We start from the raw sequence: 19,032 nt of genomic DNA on the forward strand, positions 1-19,032 counted from the left end.
AAATCAGAATTCTGATTTTTTTTCCCCCAAAATAAACTGAAATAAAATTTAAAAATCAGTTAACTTTTTTTCCCCAAGGGGCCCTAATCCTCTTCCGTACAATCAGAATCACATAATTCAAGTTTTAATTTATCAGTTTAAGTTCATTTTGATGATCTCCGTCTACAACTACTGAATTTTTGGGTTATCGCATTTATTTGCTCAGAGTTACAGGCTGATACCATCTGGAGAAAACTGCAGCGTTGCAAAAGGAGCTCTGTTCAGTGTATTGAAAACATATTCTGTATAGTACATGGGAATACCGTTCAGTTAAATGACCTTCCTGTTTAAAAAATAAAAAGTTATTGCTCTCATGTAATATTAGGTTTTCCAAGTTTTGATTTGCTGTAAGCATCACACCTCACATATAACTAGGGCTGGTACTAACTGATATTTGTTAATTGATTAATCTGTCGATTACTTTTAACCGATTAATAATCAGACAGCAAATGGTTCCTTAAAGAAGATTTTTTACAGAATCAAACCAGGTGAGACGATAACTTTTCCACTTGAGGAGTTCTGGGTAAAGCATATCAACAGACAAATGTTTGTTTTTTTTACCTTAAATTCAAAATATTTACGTTTTTTTTTTGAATTTTGATACAGTTGCTGCTCTAAGAGGGTTGCTCTGTCAGCTAAAAGCATGTTTCACACTCTCTACGATTATTAAATTAGTTGCTGATTATTTCAATAATCGCTTAATCATGATTAATTGTTCCAGCCCTAGATATAACACTGTTTGCGATCATTTTCATAGGTGCTTTACTGTTTGCATAAAATTACTAAAACAAAGTAAAATTCTACTTCATTGACAAACACTGCCAATGATTTAACTTGGAAGACTTGCTGGATTAAACCTAAGTTTAAAATTCTCACAACAGTTTTTCAGTAGGGGTTTAATTTCCCATACAACACACCTTTGACCAATAAAAGCACATCTCAAACATACTTTTAATACTTATTTTGCACTCTAGGATGTTATTCTAATACACTGACTGTCCTGCTGCTGCTGAAAACCAGTTTGATTTAGGCTCATCCTTAAAAATCAACCAAAAACTGAATTTTGTGTCATTACATTTTCAGTATTTCATCTAAGAAACTTAAAACTAATTCCTCAAACCCCTAAATACATAAACAATAGAAGAATGGGGGGGTACATACACCAGATGACAATGTCGTAGTCCTCATAGGCAGACGTGAGAAACTCGTGCAGGTATGGTCTCATCAGCTCGTGACCCGTTTCTGCACACGACTTGTGATCTAAACACACATAAGAACCCAAAAATAAGCTGCTGGTTTTTCAATGATTTCTGATTTGCTAAGTGTTAAAAAAAAAAAAAAAAAATCAGATGCTATGAAACGAAATCTTTATTTAACTGTTAATAATACTATATATCTATAACTCACCAAACAGAGTGTAATCCACATCCAACACCAGGAGCTTCTTGCCTTCTCTGGGAGGGTTCAGTTCTTCCACTTTATAGTCTTTGACTCTGCGAGCTATTTTAGCAAGATTCTCCTCTCTAAAAACCCGAAAAATAAACAGTAATTAATAAATATCTCTTTTTTTAACATCTTATTGAATCTCATAAACCATCTAGGCTGGAGGCCATTTATTTTCTCACCTGTTCTCCACCTCTATGACCTCGTCCTCAATGTCAAAATCATTTACAACATCGTCGTTGTCTGGGGGAGGAGCTAAAACATCTTCCTTTAAAATAAACAAATATATATGTGTTAATAATTGCTATACAAGCCAGTGATAAGAAATCTACCAACATAAATGATAGGAACCAAAAAATAAATAATCGTGCCCCTTTAAGCAACTTTTAAAATAATACAGCTCCTTTTAGTGATAAAAGAATATTTCCTCCATCCCTTACTATGATATGCAGAAAACTTAAATGAACTATTTTAATATGTGAGTGAAGATTTTAAATTAATAATGGATTTTCTAAATTCCAAACAGGGTCATAAAATGCTGTCAAATATTGATGCGCTTCTACTAAATGTCCCTCAACAGTCTGCAGAGGAAACACATAAACTTTCATCCATTATCAAGCTTCCTGTATAATTCAGATTGTATAACTGATCACTATTTTTGAGAACAAAATAATGGAGTTTATTTTAAATCAGGTGTTCTGATTTTTATAATATTTTATATATCTTTAATACCACTGAAGTGGATGTAGTACCAGAAGCTTTTTGGTAGCCAGCTTAAGCCATTAGGCCTGGTATCAACATGATTAAGGTCAAGATCTTCATTATTCAAGCCATATAGTGTGGTGCACCAATTTCAATAAAAGCTGGGCGTACACTAAGGGTGTGCAAACTAATCGTCATGACGATGCATCGTGATTCTAAGTTTTGTGATCTACTGCATCGATTCTTGAAGGCAAGAATCGATTATTAAAAGAAAACAAAATGAACAAATAAAATACATGAATGGTTGGCGCACATCAGCCAAACCAAGTGGAAAACAACTTCCAGTCCAGCAGATGTCGCAGCGGATGTGTTGATGCCCGCTACCTTGTGTCACTAGCATTTCCGGCCGTGGGATACTGAGACGAGTCATATGAAATAAAACATGGAGGACACTACGAAAATTCGCCCCGCGGCTCCATCACATTTCAAGTCAGATGCTTGGATGCATTTTGGCTTTAAAAACAAAGAAGGTAAAAACGAAATTGATATGACGCACGTAATTTGCAAAAGGGGAAATATACATTTGAATGTTTTGGTTTCATTGGTTTAAAGGACCACTGAGGCCATATAAACGGCACTGATTATCCTTATTTTGTTATTTTAAGTTTGATGAATCCTAAGATCTTTTTGTCAGTGTGTCCATGCCAGTAATAGTAATATTTCTGTCCTGTATTTCTTTTCATGGCAAAACCTCCAAAAGTCGTTTAAATAAATACAGCTATGTATGAATTCAGTTGCTTTCAGTTATGTATCAGTTGTAGACACGATCCAGATCATACCCAGCCAGTCAGCCACTGGTAAGGGCTGTATCTTTTTCTTACAGTGTTCGGTGAAAATATCGCGATGCATCGCAATATTTCAAGTATCGTGATGCATCGTGATAGAATCGCATCGTGGCATGTGAATCGTGATTCGAATCGAATCATGACTTCTTTGCCAATACCCACCCCTAGCGTACACTGTGCAATTTTCCAGTCGTGTGAGAATCTTTCCATAGGGCCGACTTTGAGCTTGAGCGTGCGTTGTGCAGTGTACAGGGGGTAACGAGGGGCGATCAGCCTCTTACGACCGCCTAGTCAAACATGTTTGATTTTCTCCCGACCGTCCTGGGCAAATCGCTCAGTGCGCAAACAAGGAATCTTCTTCTTCCTCTCAGATGAAAACACAGCATGGCGGGGATGCAATGTGTGAAATAGAGTTCTGTCTGTAAAATTGACAGACCGTAGTAGCCACGTTTGCTCAGCCATGTCTTTGTCCAAATACATCATCGCCTTTTCTTTTTAGGGCTTTCAGCACAAAATTGGACAAATTTCTACAAATTCAAATTCACAAATTCTAGTGACGTTAATATTCCCCTTCTATTTGTTTGGCTTCCGGATAGATGAGTCAGAGCAGCTTCATCTCACTGCAGAGCTGAGTCCGACGTGCTTTTTAATCGTACAGTGTGAGCAGGTAGATCGCATGAGAGCGTCGTGCTGCACATACATTGTCAGCTCTGAACTCACACTGGAAAAACGACCTAGAAATAAGTAAAGAATTCTTAGATTAAGTGTATTTACCCTTAATTTCAGTAGGTAAATAAGATGGAATGAGTATTTTTTACTCTTAAATAAGATAACTAGATAATATGCACTTGAAATAAGACAATGCAATTGTGTTTTCTTATTTTAAGCCTAAATTGTCTTGTTCCATTGGCAAAACGTCTCTTTTACCTCCTCAATCCAAGAACAAATGCACTTATTTTAAGAAAAAATGACTTGTCTAGATTTCGATTTTTTCCAGTACGACTAAACCCTGCAGTTTACACTGGAAAAACGATATAGAAATAAGTTAAAATTTCTTAAATTAAGTGTATTTACCCTTAATTTGAGTAGGTACATGAGGTAGCTTGCCAATGGATTGAGTATTTTTACTCTTAAAATAAGATAATTAGATAACTTGCACTTGCAATGAAATTGTGTTTTCTTATTTTAAATCTACATTGTCTTGATCCATTGGCAAAATTCTCTTTTAGCTTCTTAATTCAAGAACAAATGCTCTTATTTTAAGAAATAATGACTTATCTAGATTTATTCCAGTTTAGTTGTACAGTGTGAGAAGTAGCTGTGTGCAACGATTGTATAAAAAAAAAAAAAAAATTGCACAGTGTACTTAAGCCATCTAGATCCCACATGTGGAGCTGCCACTACCATACTACTTGACTAGGTGGACAGTTACTGTATGTAATATAGTAATAGCCATCTTTACAATATTCATAGTGCATATTCACCTGCAAACTCTGTTAAAATAACAATCATCTGTATATTATGCTATTGTACATATCTGTAAAAACCCTATTTATAGTAATATCTAACCGTATATTATATTTGGTACATATCCAGCTATAAATTTAGTTCATAACACTAGTTTGCTATATATTATATTCATAGGACAAATCTATTTTTAAAATTCTGTTCACAATGGTATTGATCTAGAAACTGAAGATATATATATACATGTTTAAAGGAATAGTACACCCAAAACATGATTAGCCTTCATTTTCTACTCACCCCCATGCTGAACAACACTCTGGAGTACTTTTTTGATATCTCAAATGCATCTGGAGATCTGGGAGGCTTCTTGCTGTCTGCTGACATTCAAATAATGGAGGTCTATGGTGCCCGAGACAGAAAGGTCCATAAAAGTCCACAAAAAACGTGTCAATATTCCTCCATACTGCTCGTCCAATGTATTCCAAGTGTCCTGAGTGGGTAGCATCCAGAATTTACTCGAAACGAAGTCATTTAGAATGTTTTTAGAGCATAAACAGTAGTGTATAGGATTTCCTGAAAGCGTGCACATGCGCGTTCACGACGCTACGGAAGCCGGCAGACCAACCAGATGAAAGTGCGCATTCAGCGTCTGCTCTGCCAATAATACAAGCGTAGAAGAAGAAATGTGCTGTTTACCTGTGCAAAGAAAGAAACAACGAAAGAAAAATGTCTGAGGACTTCAGTGTTGAGGAAGAGCATGAGTTCTTTGCCAAGCTGAATGCGCTGGTTTGGTCTGCCGGCTTCCGTAGCGTTGTGAGCGCGCATGTGCGCGCTTTCAGGAAATCCTATACACTACTGTTTATGCTCTAAAAACATTCTAAATGACTTCGTTTCAAGTAAATTCTGGATGCTACCCACTCAGGACACTTGGAATACATTGGACAAGCAGTATGGAGGAATACTGACACGTTTTTTGTGGACTTTTATGGACCTTTCTGTCTCGGTCACCATAGACCTCCATTATTTGAATGTCAGCAGACAGCAAGAAGCCTCCCAGATCTCCAGATGCATTTGAGATATCAAAAAAGTACTCCAGAGTGTTGTTCAGCATGGGGGTGAGTAGAAAATGAAGGCTAATCATGTTTTGGGTGTACTATTCCTTTAAGCTAAAAGAAGTAAAGAGCTAAGTTAAAGCTGCAGCAAGCCTTATTGTTCATATTGAAGAAGTATATGCCATTTATAATCTAAGGATGGGCAGCAAATTTACTATTCCCAGGTGTTAGGCCAAAGCTCGCAGAGGGGAGGATGAAATCTGTAGATAAGAGGGTAGAATGACCTTGCTCGCACACACACGCAGAAAAAGCTGATTAACAAGGTAGAAGAAGAAAGGCAGGAAGCAACTCCATACATGGAGATAGTAAAGTAGGGAGTATGATGATTATGTGGGACTGTCTGTGTGAAACTGTAAGATGTTACCCTATGAAGATAATAAAAAGAGCCGGTGTTGCAGGTGCATGCCGCTGATGCTCCTCTCCCTTTGCAAAGGCGAATAGAAGCTTCCATGTCCAGAATTTTTTTATAGCACTCCATCTCAGTTAAGTTACCTGCACTCGAATTAACGAACCCGGGGGGAAAACCATGATGGTGTTTTCAACAAAACCCATGCCTTGTATTTATGGAACCATTATTTATCCCGCATTTGCTGCTATTGCACTTCTGGTAAGACCTAAACTGCATTTCGTTGCCTTGTACCTGTACCTGTGTAATGACAATAAAGTTGAATCTAATCTTAATCTAATCTAATCGTAATGCATGCCATTGCTGTTTGATCACCCTTCCACTTACCAGGCTTTCTTCTCTGGTACCCATCATCATAATTTTAGTGTTAGGCTTTAGCTTTAAAGAACCCAGCTTGACTTCATCCTCTGCAGGTTTACCTGAAAGCAGAGAAAACAGGATGAGACTTAGAACTCAGCAATGGAAGAACAGGTTATAATGATGCCATGATCTCACCTTTGATCTTCAATCCTAATAGTTTCTGTCTCTCTGGCAACACTCCAGTTAAGCTCTTGATGGACTGCTTCAGGTCCAACACAGTGTCCTCCTCAGAGAGAGAGCTGATGGAGTACTCCTGTCCTCCCCACTTGATGATCACTGACACAGACATGGCTCCTCAGATACAGGCACGATGCCGCAGCGCAGCCACAGACCTTTGTTCAACCCTGCAGCAACTAACTGACATCCACACCTTGGAAAGAAAAGGATAGTGAAACAGGAGAGCGGTTCAATGAGCCAGAGACAGATAAAAAAAAAAAACTACATCTATAGATTAGCACAAAAAACCCCAACAGCATATATAATAATCTGGATATTTAAAGACAAACGGCCAAACTGCTCCCACTGAGTAAGGACACTTAGATTATTTTTAGCATGCGGTGGCTAACAGTGACTAGCAGCGATGTAAACACAGCATGCAAACATTAACTAACGGAACTATATAAGCTGGTTGCTTTTAAAGCTAGCAGCATGCTAACCTGCAATATCTGAATATGAGTCCAGAGTTTGGAAAGAAACGAAAATGAATGAAGTTAGTGGTTCGGCTTCATTCATCGGTAGAGGGGCATCGTGCTCTTCCCCGGCGTCCCCCAGTATTTCCGGTGTCGTAGTATGACGTAAAAGGAAGACTGTCACCATAGTGACCACTCGTTAACACATTAATTGGCTTTAAACTAATGGTGTTATCCTCAGTACGGTTTAAAAACGCTTGTTTCTAATGAACGTAGAAACATTTACTTGACTAAAAGGCAAACATCCTATTATTTGCACATCTCTGATGTTGCTGCTAACAGTTCAATTCACTTTATTTCTAGAGTGCCAATTCACAACACATGTCATGTTAAGACAGTTTACAGTTCACCAGATCATACAGTCAAATTAATTAAAAATGTTCTAAGGAAAACCAGTCGATTGCATCAACTCATTGACTCGAATGCAATCCCTCACACTAAGCATGCTTGTAGCGACAGTGGAGAGGAAAAACTCCTTTTTAACAGGAAAAAACCTCCAGCAGAACCAGGCTCAGTGTGAGCGGCCATCTGCCGAGGCCTACTGGGGTTAAAGGGGACGGAAGCAGAGATACAAAAACAACTGTAAAAGGCGGCCCCGTCCAGGAAACACACAGCCAGGCAGACGAGCTCCGAGCCAGAGGACGAAGAGAGCACATCCAGCCAGTCACAGTCAGAGAAACAGGACTAAATTGAAAAACAGGCAGATCTCAAACATCTATAAACAAAGGTGTTGATGGCAGCAGCACAGCTGATATTTCTCTCCAGGAAGGAGTCACAGCCAAACAGGAACAGACCAGATGAAGCTACTATGAGAAAAAAAAGAGAGAGCAGAACGTTAGAGATCGAACTAACAGATTCTGCAGAGTGGGAGAATAGAGATAGAATGACGTAGAATGATGAAATAGGGGTCCCTATGTCCTCCTGAAGCCTAAGCCTATTTTTAAATACCCATTACTGTAAAAATGTCCATAGCTGTATATTGGTTATTTATTCTCCAGGTGCACTGATTTATATATTATAAACACTTCACAGTACAGTATTTTATTGTTTATCTTTTAACTCCTCACTAGTATGTTATTCTTATATGTTTTTCTAAGGTCCACATTTGTGTGACCATTTTTTCTATAACATTTTTGATGCTGTAAACACCAGCATTTCCCCATTGACAATAAAGGGATTTTCTATTTTATTCTATTCTATTAAATCTAGTGTAAACTAGGGGTGTAAATCACACCCATCCTGGCGATTCAATTCAGTATCAATTTCCTGACCCAACGATTCAAGTATTATTAATACTCAAGAATACACCACAATACGATTTAGTTAATTAATTTGTAAATTTTTTTTTTACCTTACAGGCTAGACAGTGTTTCAAATTATAAATAAATCAGCGCAAGCTGTAATGTCGTTGTGCATTTTATTTGAGAAACAACAGCAAATAACAGAAATTAGCAAAGTTGTACTCCACCTAGGGCTACGAAAACCACATTCGCTGAAAAAAAATAAGGCCTTGCATCAAAAAATACTGCAAGCAGAAAGAGGGTAGTGGCTAAAAAAAGCGAGGTATGAGGGCAAAATAGGTTTAGCGCCACCACAGCACGGGAGTCAGAAATACGTCCAGGAGCAAATAGATAAAAATAGAACGGAGGAAAAAAAAAAAAAAAAACATGAATCGATAAAAAAAAGGTTATTATTTATACCCCTAGTGTAAACCATATTGTAAAAGAAAGCAAACAGACAAAAGACACAGACAATCAACTAAATAGGCTAGGTCACATGGTCTCGAGCCTGGTGAGATGTTTTCAATTTTAGAACACGGATTACCTGTTGTATTGTTTAACCAAGAATTGATTTTTATAGCTCAAAATAATGAACAGAAATGACAGTTGATAAGATCATGAGCTCAAATGCAGCACAGTTATGCAACCAGACAATGATCAAAGGCAAACATTTGAATGACAAAAGTGGTTTGAATAGACCCATCCAAGGATTACTTTTTCTACCATTACATTGAAGTCATCAAGTGAAAAGCACTGAGATTATGTAAGAAGTTTGGTAGTCTGTTACACTAGGTACTTGAGTCATTTTGGGGGAAATGTACCCCTAAGAATAGCTTTAATGCACCGTAATCTTTATTTCTGCTTGATCATAGCTTTAATGCAGCGTAATCATTATTTCTACTTGATCAATATTTGAATGATCACCATTACTAAAAAAAGAACAAAAGATTTTAGACAATATACACCAAGATTATTGTTTGTAAACAAGCTTCATTATTATCATATTACTTGCATATGCAAAGCCCCTTGTGCAACCTGGTCAGGTTGAGGTTTATGTACATAAAAAAAGGCAACCCTGTTTTTAAATATAGTCTTAAACTACCGGTATGCATGTTTCTTCTGTCTGGTTACATTATATTAAACCTGAATCAGGTGTTAGATTACAAAGACAATTATTCCTGGTGGCACCTCCTTAGGGCCTGGCCCTCTGGGGCCCGGCCGGGGCTTCCGCCAGGGGTGTGGGGCACCCCTGGTGCCTTCTTTCCCTGGGGCTCATGGCCGGATCCACTTTGGGGTGGCTGGCTGCCGGCGTAGCCTGTGGACTTGCCGCACACGGCTCCTGGGGGCTCCGGCATTGTGGTGGCTGGGGGTTTCCTCGGGGCCATCTCTCCTCCTCCCTTGGTGGGGGTCTAACTTCCTGGGTTGGCCCCTCCAGGGCGCCTTTGTTCTTGGGGTCCCTTTAGGCGTCTGGGGCTTTGGGTCCCCCGGCGCTCGCCTCGGTGCTCTAGGGGGGCGCGTCTTTGGCCCTTCACAACCACTATTGAGCATTTTTCCTTTGGATAAATTTTACATGGTTTACATTCAAGTGCACTCTCACAAACAACTACAGGTGCTTGGCTCAAGGTACTTAGAGATTCACTTCCATACAGAAAGCCCATATTCTTATCTTCAGCTACCACAGTGTACATGTCAGATTAAATAATACTACTTATACTTCAGTATAGTATCAAAGTGTTACTTTATTATATCTCTACTACATCCGGTGGTTGTGCTGTTCTTTTTACATCTCTTTACCGGTGATGAAGCACACTGAAGATGTTTTATTATTATCTCCCCTTTTACCTCCTCTTTCTTTCATCTTTTCTCCTTTTTTTTCTTATTTTCCCTTACCTGTTCTACTTACATTAGTATCCATATAATCTGTAATACTCCCTGCATGAATTATAATAAAGCTATTTATATGCATAAATCAAGTGGAACACTATGGCGATAGCGGTACTGCTCCAGTTGTGAAAGTAAAATCTGTTGGGCCCTTTTTGGCATCAAGACAATTGTTCTTATTGCCACATTGTCAGACAGGACACTGTTAAAAAGAAATGAATACAAAAAAAAATTAAAAGTAAATATTTAGCTCTTTAATAACCTTTTATATATTTTTTATTTTATGTGAATATTTAGTTTAATTTTCTGATCCCTACATTTTTTGTTTTACTTTAAAAGACATAGGATGAAAAGGTGATTCAGGGTACAAGTTAGAGGCATCAACGCAGGTCCAGTAATTAATTAATATTTTTATTTAATTCCAAATCCAAGCTTGAAAAGTTTCACTTAATCCTGTTTTATTTCACTCACGATATCACAATCTTTGTTAGGAGTAACAATGAACAACTTCTAAAATAATTTAACAATTCAACCCCCCAGTAATGTCAGAGACCCATCCCAACAGATTAATGTGGGCAGGCTGTGCTGCGCATGCGCAGTGCGTCTCCCAGCCAGCATTCTAGTAATGGCTGCCAGGAAAGATGAACGGATCGGCCGCGTCTTCTCGCTGTGAAGCGCACCCATCTGGAGGACCGTTATCTCGGGTGGAGCCGAATTAAAATGATTCCGGGTGCCAATAGGGCACCCGGAATCCGTTTACCATTGTTCTGAACCTCGTCTTGAAAACGTAGGTTTTATTTTTCTGTTCTTAAACGTTGACTTAGCGCGGCAGCTAGAGAAGCACAGAGCCTCTGCCTGTCGGCCGCTTTAAAACTGCGCTTCAATTACACTGTCTGACGACAGCTTCGTCTACTTCTTAAACGGTTTAATGTTTAAGCATACACTTGTGTATTTGTAGGGGGGAAATGGCGTATTTGGAGGTTTCTGTGTACAGTTTTGTGAACGGGTTTGTGTGTGTTGTTATTTTGGCTAGCTCAGTAGGTCTGCGCTGCGCCTCCGTGTCTGTTTCGGTGCAGCTCATCACTTCCACAAAGCACGAATATCACCGCTGCTCTCTTTATCGCTCAGGAAGGAAGCCAGTGGCTACTTCCAGGCTAAAATCGCCGACCATCCTTTGCTGTCGCTTTTCCACTTAGCATCGCTGCACAGGTACAGATCTTATTAGCAGGGTTGCGTTTTTTCTCTCACGGCTGAAAGGTTTGTTTCTGTCCAGCCGGAGGGGTTACTATAGTTCATGCACGTACGGCTGTCATCCGCAACACGTAAACTACATCTAGAAAATACTAACTGAAGTTTTTTTTTCTTTAAGTAAAGAGGATTTCAAGTTATGGCTTACATTGTAAAAGTTTTTTCATTCATTTCGATGTTGTTTAATATTGCGATATATTAAAATATACTATATGGTTTATAGAACTTGTGTATTTGCTGTTAGTATTGTGGTTCAAAAGTTTAGTTTCAAATAGAGACTTGCTGTTTAATATGAAGATATTATTGGGTTAAAAGTCTGGAAAGTTGCTCAAAGCAGCACTTAGCCACTAGTTGGCGCAAGACTTGTAACATCTACATTAAAGTCGGAGGGAAATCATATTTAAATTAGATAATATAAGCTTTTTTCTGTAAATATGTTCAATCCAGAACTCCTCAAGTGGAAAAGTTTTAGTTTCACTTGGTTTCATTTAATAAAAAAATCTTTAAAGTCATAGGGAAATCATATTTAAATGTCAAATCATTCTGGCTTAAACAGGTATATAAATGTACTCTTTATCAGACGATATTGTCCCAGAATTTAGGAAATTTATATTTTTTAAAAATTCCTGTCTTAAATTCGTGTTAGTTATACTTCAGCTTGTACACCTACATTCGGCCAATCATAAATCAACGGTCATCTGTCAATCAAATTTTGTCGGTCATAGCATCTTGATTCATATGTCGCATCTTATATACGCAACGGTTGAAATAAGAAATAAGAATAATTTCCTTTACCATTGAGTTCCGTCCCAGTGTTCACGGGGATGGACGTCTGTGTCTTCGGCAGGCTTAGAGTTAACAGAACTGGCAGCGTTGCGAGGCAAGGGCTCAAACATGTACGGCTGTAAGCCTTCTACACCAAACCAAGCTTCTGGCGTCCTCTTCCACAACATCTTCGTCCCCGCTTTCCTCCTCTAAATAAAACTATGACGGAGGAGACTCATCCACGACCTCCGACACTAAACTCTCCTCCTCTTGCATGTTTCCGCTGTCCATAGCGTTCCTTGACTGTGTCGTTTCTAAGTCACCAATTTAGTTCTACTTGGTCCTAATGTAATTTCCCATAGGGAGCCTACTAGCACTAAGTTGCTAACTGGTTAGCAAGATGCTTCAGAGAAACCGGCTACAATCAAACTTGGTTGCGAACCTTCTGCCACAACAACCCCACCCCCTTGATAATTGACAAATCGCATTCACTTTATTCACTCGTGTAAAGTCGGGCCCCACTCTGGAGAATTCGGAAATGCAACGGTTGGAACGGGCGCTTCCCTACGACATAGGCCAGTGGCAGTAAAGGAATGTCTTCCTCCTTGTACTGCTGGGTGAAATTAGAAAAATCTAGTATCACGATATATTTGGGCTAAAATCGGGATACCCGGTATATATCACGATATGTTTAAATTACCTTCAAAAACATTAGAGTTCATAAAATTGCACTGATACTGTTTAATACTCCATTAAACTGACATGCAAATATTTTGGTTTCAAATTTAAAACCTCTTATTTTATCCAGCTCAAAGCTTTTCACTAATAATAGTGCCACATTATGTCTTTCGGTGTCAGTAGCAGACCTTTAACAAGATCCAAGCAAACACAGGGGGAAAAAAGCAAAAACACATAATACTGAATAAAATGCTAATTAAAAAGGGTTCTTTTGTGCATAGTTAAAAAAAAATGTAGAATGAAAAATGAAATTGACCTCTAATGACAAAAATAAAAGTTGAAATACTGTCCAAAAATTAGGGCATTATTGCAGCATCTCCAAACTACTTGCATTGATCTTGATCTTTGTAAAATTGAGAACATTGCAAAGTTTAGAAAACACCTGTAAAACCTCTGAACAAGACCATATCACATCACAGGTATTTGAGCATCTAAAAAACATTTAAATAACGTAATAAAAAGAGTCTGTGATTTAACCCCATCTCTTACTTTTTCTGTCATATTTGGTTTATTTATTTGTGTGCAGGGAGACACTGACATGTGGAGTTTACAACATTCTTGATTATGCATTGATGACTTTTTCGGAGGTGGATTAAATATGTAGTATCGCTACCTTTTGCAGTAATGCTTTTTATGGCACATCTTACAATTTACCGCCTTTTGTTCAACGTCCCCCGCTGAAACACCTGCTGTTGCCATATTTAGTTTTTACCGGTTGTGGTAGTGTGCGTACATGCCAGGTGGAAAATAATCCCATTTGGAGAGGTTTATGATGCATTCAAAGTGTTTGGGGAAAAATAAAACTCTCACTTTAATTGATGCAGACTGCTTAATTTATACTCGATGGTTGCGATTCTGCATAGGGGAAACTTGTGATATGAGTATATATATATCGCCCACTGTATTGCTGGCTACTTTGGACCAGCAGATTGTGTCATCAGGTTAATGTTTTAAGACCAAGCTACGTTCATCCCTTTAAACTGAATCTTAAATCAGAGAGTCAAAAGCTGTAAAATGGTGGATCTAGTCTAATGGACCGTTCAGTGACAGATCTGTCTTTCTTAAGTTGGCAAGTTTTTGTGAAGGGTAGCCTGCACATCGATAGCATCGATGAGCATCAATAGTCCCAGAGTTTTGCATATTTGCATGAAAAAATAATCAATCCATATATATTTCAAATTAGGCTAAAAGTTGGGTCAAAAATCACATGGTGTCCCTTTAAAAATCTTGTCTTAAACTCAATTCAGCCTAAAAAGTAGTTATGCATCAGTTTGCTTCACTTCATGTGCATTTCTTACATAAAAAAAAAAAAAAAACACAATGTAAACATTTAGAAAGAAGGAAAAAAGTACATTAGTCATTAAATATAACTTTAAACCCACTCAGCACACTTATTTGATGAATGTTGGTTTTATTTTTGGTTAATTTCTTATTGAAAAAGTCAGTATTTACAATTACTCATGTATGTTGGTTTGTAATATGACTGCAGAGCCAAAGCTTTTTGACTGACTGTCTTTTCATAGTTGCATACTTAGTTAATTATTCACCTGTTGGTACCACTTCAACATTGCTGAAGTGCTTTAAGCAGGTTATTTCAACAGTGATGCAGCAAGTTTTAAATGCTTGAAAAGCCGGTTGTGCAAAACTAATTTAGGAGCTTTTACCTTTTGCAAACCGTGGTGTAGAAAAAAACATCTTGAAATTGTAATACTTTATCTTGACTGTATAAATCAAATCCTTTATTGTGAATAATTATTATTTTTCTGAGCATTCTTTTCATTGCACTGTTTATTTTGTGTCATCTTTGGCACCTAACTCCCTCACGATCTTCAACTTGTGTTTATTCACTCATTGTATTGTATGTGCATCTTTGCATGTGTGCATCTGGTCCTGTGCATGATGTACATATCATGTACCAGTATTGGTGAATATTGAGACTATAGGGGCTCCATAAAATGGTTATTCTATAGTTGGTTTGGCAAGGTTTGCATATTTGTTTTTTAGGCGTAAACGTATCAGTATAGATGACTTATCACAATCATAAATTGTGGTGTTTCTGCAAAGTAGTCTCTGTTCAGTTACGTAACTTCTCAGCATCCCACCCCAGAGCTGCAGGGTTATTAGCTAATGAGACTGACAAATATGAACAGCCCCAGAACAGTCTTTTGGTTTTGCATAAACCATTGAGAATATATACATATTTTAGGCATTGCCTTACCGCTAGCTTCTGTAGCTCAATCAATTTATGATGCTGATATCGGTACCTTGCCAGAACCAAATCAGTGAGTTTTAGATGTGTAGGAAAGTTTGGAGAAACCTTGTTCACCTGCAGAGCCTCCACTTCAACGTAACTGAACACCTCTTGAAAATGTATCCTATAGTTCTGCTTACAAAGTGTTTATAATGTTCTGCAATGCTTATTGCACAGTTCTTTATTGTTGTTGTGGTTTTAATTTTCAGTTTACAGCCTTTTTTCTGCCTCTTTTTTCCGATTCTTAATTATTTAAAGTTTTTTTTTTCTTGAATATTCCCTTCTTCTTAATAACAAAGTATTTCCTCCTCTTTTTCTTCTATCATTCAGTTTAAATGTTTTTTTCTTTTGAGTATTTACTCTTTTAATGGTCTCTGCTTGTTTTTCCACTGTCACACCCAGATTGTCTCCACTGTGGGACAATAAAAGGTGTTTCTTATCTCATCTTACATGAAGAATAGAATGTCATCAAGGTTTATGTTACTGTGAAGGTCAACAGATTCTTCTGGCAATAGATGGGATACTATTTCTGTTTAGGATCCCTTTTTGTTTCAGTGTTTTTGCAGTTGTGACGTCAGTCAGTGTAGCAACATGCACTTTAAAGTTTCCTGTTCTTTTACCTAGCTCGTGTGCATTTACATAGGGCCTGGTTGACACTAATTTCTCTGCCACATTTTGATCTTCATGTTTCATATTAACTTCTCAACAAAGATATGTGCATTTTTTTTTCTTCCCCCTTTGTTATACCTACAGTACACAACAAAAGCCACATGACATGGAAAAATCCTTCACATGGGCTACAAATGTGACATTACTAGTGTCAAGCCACCCTTGAATTACAGACGAAGCACTTGGCTAAGGAGAAAAAGTTTCAAAGTCCGCAGATCAGGTGAAAGTACAGTTTGCCTACATTTTAGAGCATAAAAGTTTTAGAGTGAAGGGATTGTGGCCTCATAAAGTGACGTTTTGGCCTAATTTTAGTGCCATATTTCAAATAAATGCACTGGTGAGAACCTGAAATTATTTTAACAACAAAAACAAAACATGTGGAAAAGGTTTCTACTATTTCCTTTCATTCAATTAAAATAATTCACAAGTGTATATCTTTGATGTGGTATTTATTGAATGATTCATTTATAATATGCTGTTTTCATATTTAGAGCAATGACTTTAGGTCAGCCACAAAAAATGTACGGTGCTTCTGAAAATGAAGCTATTTTCAGCTGAGTTGCATTTTCTGCTCATATTGGCTGATTGCAACCAAGAATACATACATTTTTGAAATTATATTTATTTTTTGTGTGGCTGTTCACATGATCATCTCAAATTGCGTCCCTGAAGTGACCCTCATGCACTGAAAAAACATCAAGTCCCATCAAACCAAGCTTGGAATAGAGGTGATGCGCAGAAGAGCAATAACAAGACTTGTCAGAGCTCAGTGTTTATGGGCGGACTTTAGGGCTGAAACAATGAATTATTAAAATAATCGTGAACTAATTTAATAATCGATTTATCCTTAAATGGACCATAGAGTCTTAAAAATATGCCTTAAGCTGAATGAGCGACACACTTAGAGCAGTAATTATGTCAAAACTGTTAAAAAAAAATATGTAAACATTTTGCATTTAAGATAGTAGAAAGTTTTTTGTCTGTAAATATGTTCAATCCAGAACTCCTCAAGTTAAAAAGTTTAAGTTTCACTTTGTTTAATTTAGTAAAAATAAAAAAAATCTTCTTTAAGGAACCTTTTGCTATCCGATTATTATCGATTTAATAAAAAAATATATATAATAGATTGACAAAATAATCGTTTGTTGCAACCCTAGTGGACTGAATAATTTTGCTGTCGCTCCACCGCACACCTCCATCTATGCTGTCCTCCATGTTTGCTGTAATTGTTTTTGTTCCCCTCTGTCAGTACAGACAGTAATGACCCAACATGGGTCATTGGCTGTTCCGACCGCTTTCACGTTAATTAATTGTTTATTAAGATAATCGTCAACTGATTTGGTAAGCGATGAATCGTTAACTGGTGAAAAGAGACTCCAAAACTTGCCTTTAGCTGACAGAGCGACCCACTTAGAGCAGTTATTATACCAAATTGTAAAAAAATATAAACACTTAACTTTAATGATTATTCTCTGATTATTAATCCCCCAAAAAATCTAAAGATTAATCGATTAGCAAAATAATCGCAGCCCTAAGTCTCACCTTTAAAACTGGGATGGCAGCTTTATCTCACATCTGTCCTTAAACGCTATGTGTGGACTTTTATGACTTAATACAGGTTCTTTTATTTGTTTCGTCTGCAAATTAACTCTTGCAGAGCTCTATTGATAAATTGATGATTTTCAAATCCCAGATTAATTGGGCATAGGGGTTGGACCAGGTGAGGGTTAGGGCATCAAGTCAACCAAGAACAGGCCTAACTATCACATGAAATAAGAAGCTAAGCTGTTAACATTAAATATGGAAACAAAACCAGCTTTCACCATTTGAAGAAAGAAATATTGGGAGGAGAGAGCAACAGGAAAGTCAATTTGAATGATAGAAAATCAGTGGTTTATGGAAATGTGCAGATCGTTTGCATGTTATTTGAAAATGTTTTTACATCTGCTCATGCAGTGTTTGCATTGCATTATTATAGCTAATANCCAAGCTTGGAATAGAGGTGATGCGCAGAAGAGCAATAACAAGACTTGTCAGAGCTCAGTGTTTATGAGCGGACTTTAGGGCTGAAACAATGAATCTGATTCATCGTGATGAATCCATTATTGAAATAATGGTCAATTAATTTAATAATCGATTAATCTTTAAATTAGTGTTGCGCCAATGCCATTTTTTGGCCCCGATACCGATACCCGATACCTGGCTGTGCAGTATACCATAACAATGTAAAATAATTGCCATCATGGCTTTGTCAAGCTGCTGCCTACCTTGATGAAGAAGGAAAAAATCTAATACAAGGTGAATCCAGTAGAACTTTTTATTACCTACCAGGAGTGGGTGACAATAGTTGAATAAACTTATGGCTCTCAAAATGGTATCGGTGCCGTATTTGTTGGTACTCGCCGATACCGATACCACCATTTTAGGGCAGTATCGGGGCCCCGTCCGATACTGGTATCGGTGCAACACTACCTTAAATGGACCATAGAGACTCAACAATATGCCTTAAGCTGAATGAGCGAGCCACTTAGAGCAGTAATTATATCAAAACTTAAAAAAAATATGTGAACATGTTGCATTTGAGATAATAGAAAGTTTTTCGTCTGTAAATATGTTTAATCCAGAACTCCTCAAGTTAAAAAGTTTAAGTTTCACTTTGTTTAATTTAGTAAAAAAAAAAAAAAAATCTTCTTTAAGGAACCTTTTGCTATCCGATTATTATTGATTTAATAAAAAAAAAATAATCGATTGACTAAATTATCGTTTGTTACAACCCTAGTGGACTGAATAACACATTAATTAATTGTTTATAAAGATAATTGTCAACTGATTTGGTAAGCGATAAATCGTTAACTGGAGAAAAGACTCTAAAACTTGCCTTTAGCTGACAGAGCGACCCACTTAGAGCAGTTATTATACCAAATTGTAAAAAAAAAAATTAAATACATAAATAAATAACCACTTAAAGCTACAGTGTGTAATTTTCAGCGACATCTAACGTCCAGACTGCAGACTGCAGGAACATGAACATCTCACCCCCACCGCTTCTCCCCCCCAACAGTACGGCGAGCGTTACGGGACAAAATGTCTTCCACGACGTCCACATCACCTACCTTCTCAAGTGATGAGGTTTGTTT

At 37.5% G+C, this 19,032-nt stretch overlaps 2 protein-coding genes across 3 annotated transcripts in view; one reads left to right on the forward strand and one right to left on the reverse strand.

Moving 5' to 3' along the window:
• The window catches only part of ublcp1 (ubiquitin like domain containing CTD phosphatase 1), a 13,677-nt gene extending 6,524 nt beyond the window's left edge, over positions 1–7,153 (reverse strand). For both annotated transcript variants that reach the window (XM_015373874.1, XM_015373873.1), the window contains exons 1-6: positions 7,031–7,153; positions 6,510–6,744; positions 6,342–6,433; positions 1,665–1,750; positions 1,447–1,562; positions 1,201–1,299 (exon numbers count right to left, since the gene is read on the reverse strand). In XM_015373874.1, coding sequence (XP_015229360.1) covers positions 1,201–1,299; positions 1,447–1,562; positions 1,665–1,750; positions 6,342–6,433; positions 6,510–6,663 — 547 coding nt within the window. In that variant the 5' untranslated portion in view covers positions 6,664–6,744; positions 7,031–7,153. The remainder of the gene's footprint in view (positions 1–1,200; positions 1,300–1,446; positions 1,563–1,664; positions 1,751–6,341; positions 6,434–6,509; positions 6,745–7,030) is intronic.
• Positions 7,154–10,854: 3,701 nt separating this feature from the next.
• The window catches only part of rnf145 (ring finger protein 145), a 26,444-nt gene continuing 18,266 nt past the window's right edge, over positions 10,855–19,032 (forward strand). The window contains exon 1 of the mRNA XM_015373951.1: positions 10,855–11,011. The gene's annotated coding sequence lies outside the window, so the exon portion shown is untranslated. The remainder of the gene's footprint in view (positions 11,012–19,032) is intronic.

This window comes from Cyprinodon variegatus, unplaced genomic scaffold (assembly GCF_000732505.1).
Source record: "Cyprinodon variegatus isolate N-32 unplaced genomic scaffold, C_variegatus-1.0 Scaffold94, whole genome shotgun sequence".
NCBI classification, from domain to species: Eukaryota; Metazoa; Chordata; class Actinopteri; order Cyprinodontiformes; family Cyprinodontidae; genus Cyprinodon; species Cyprinodon variegatus.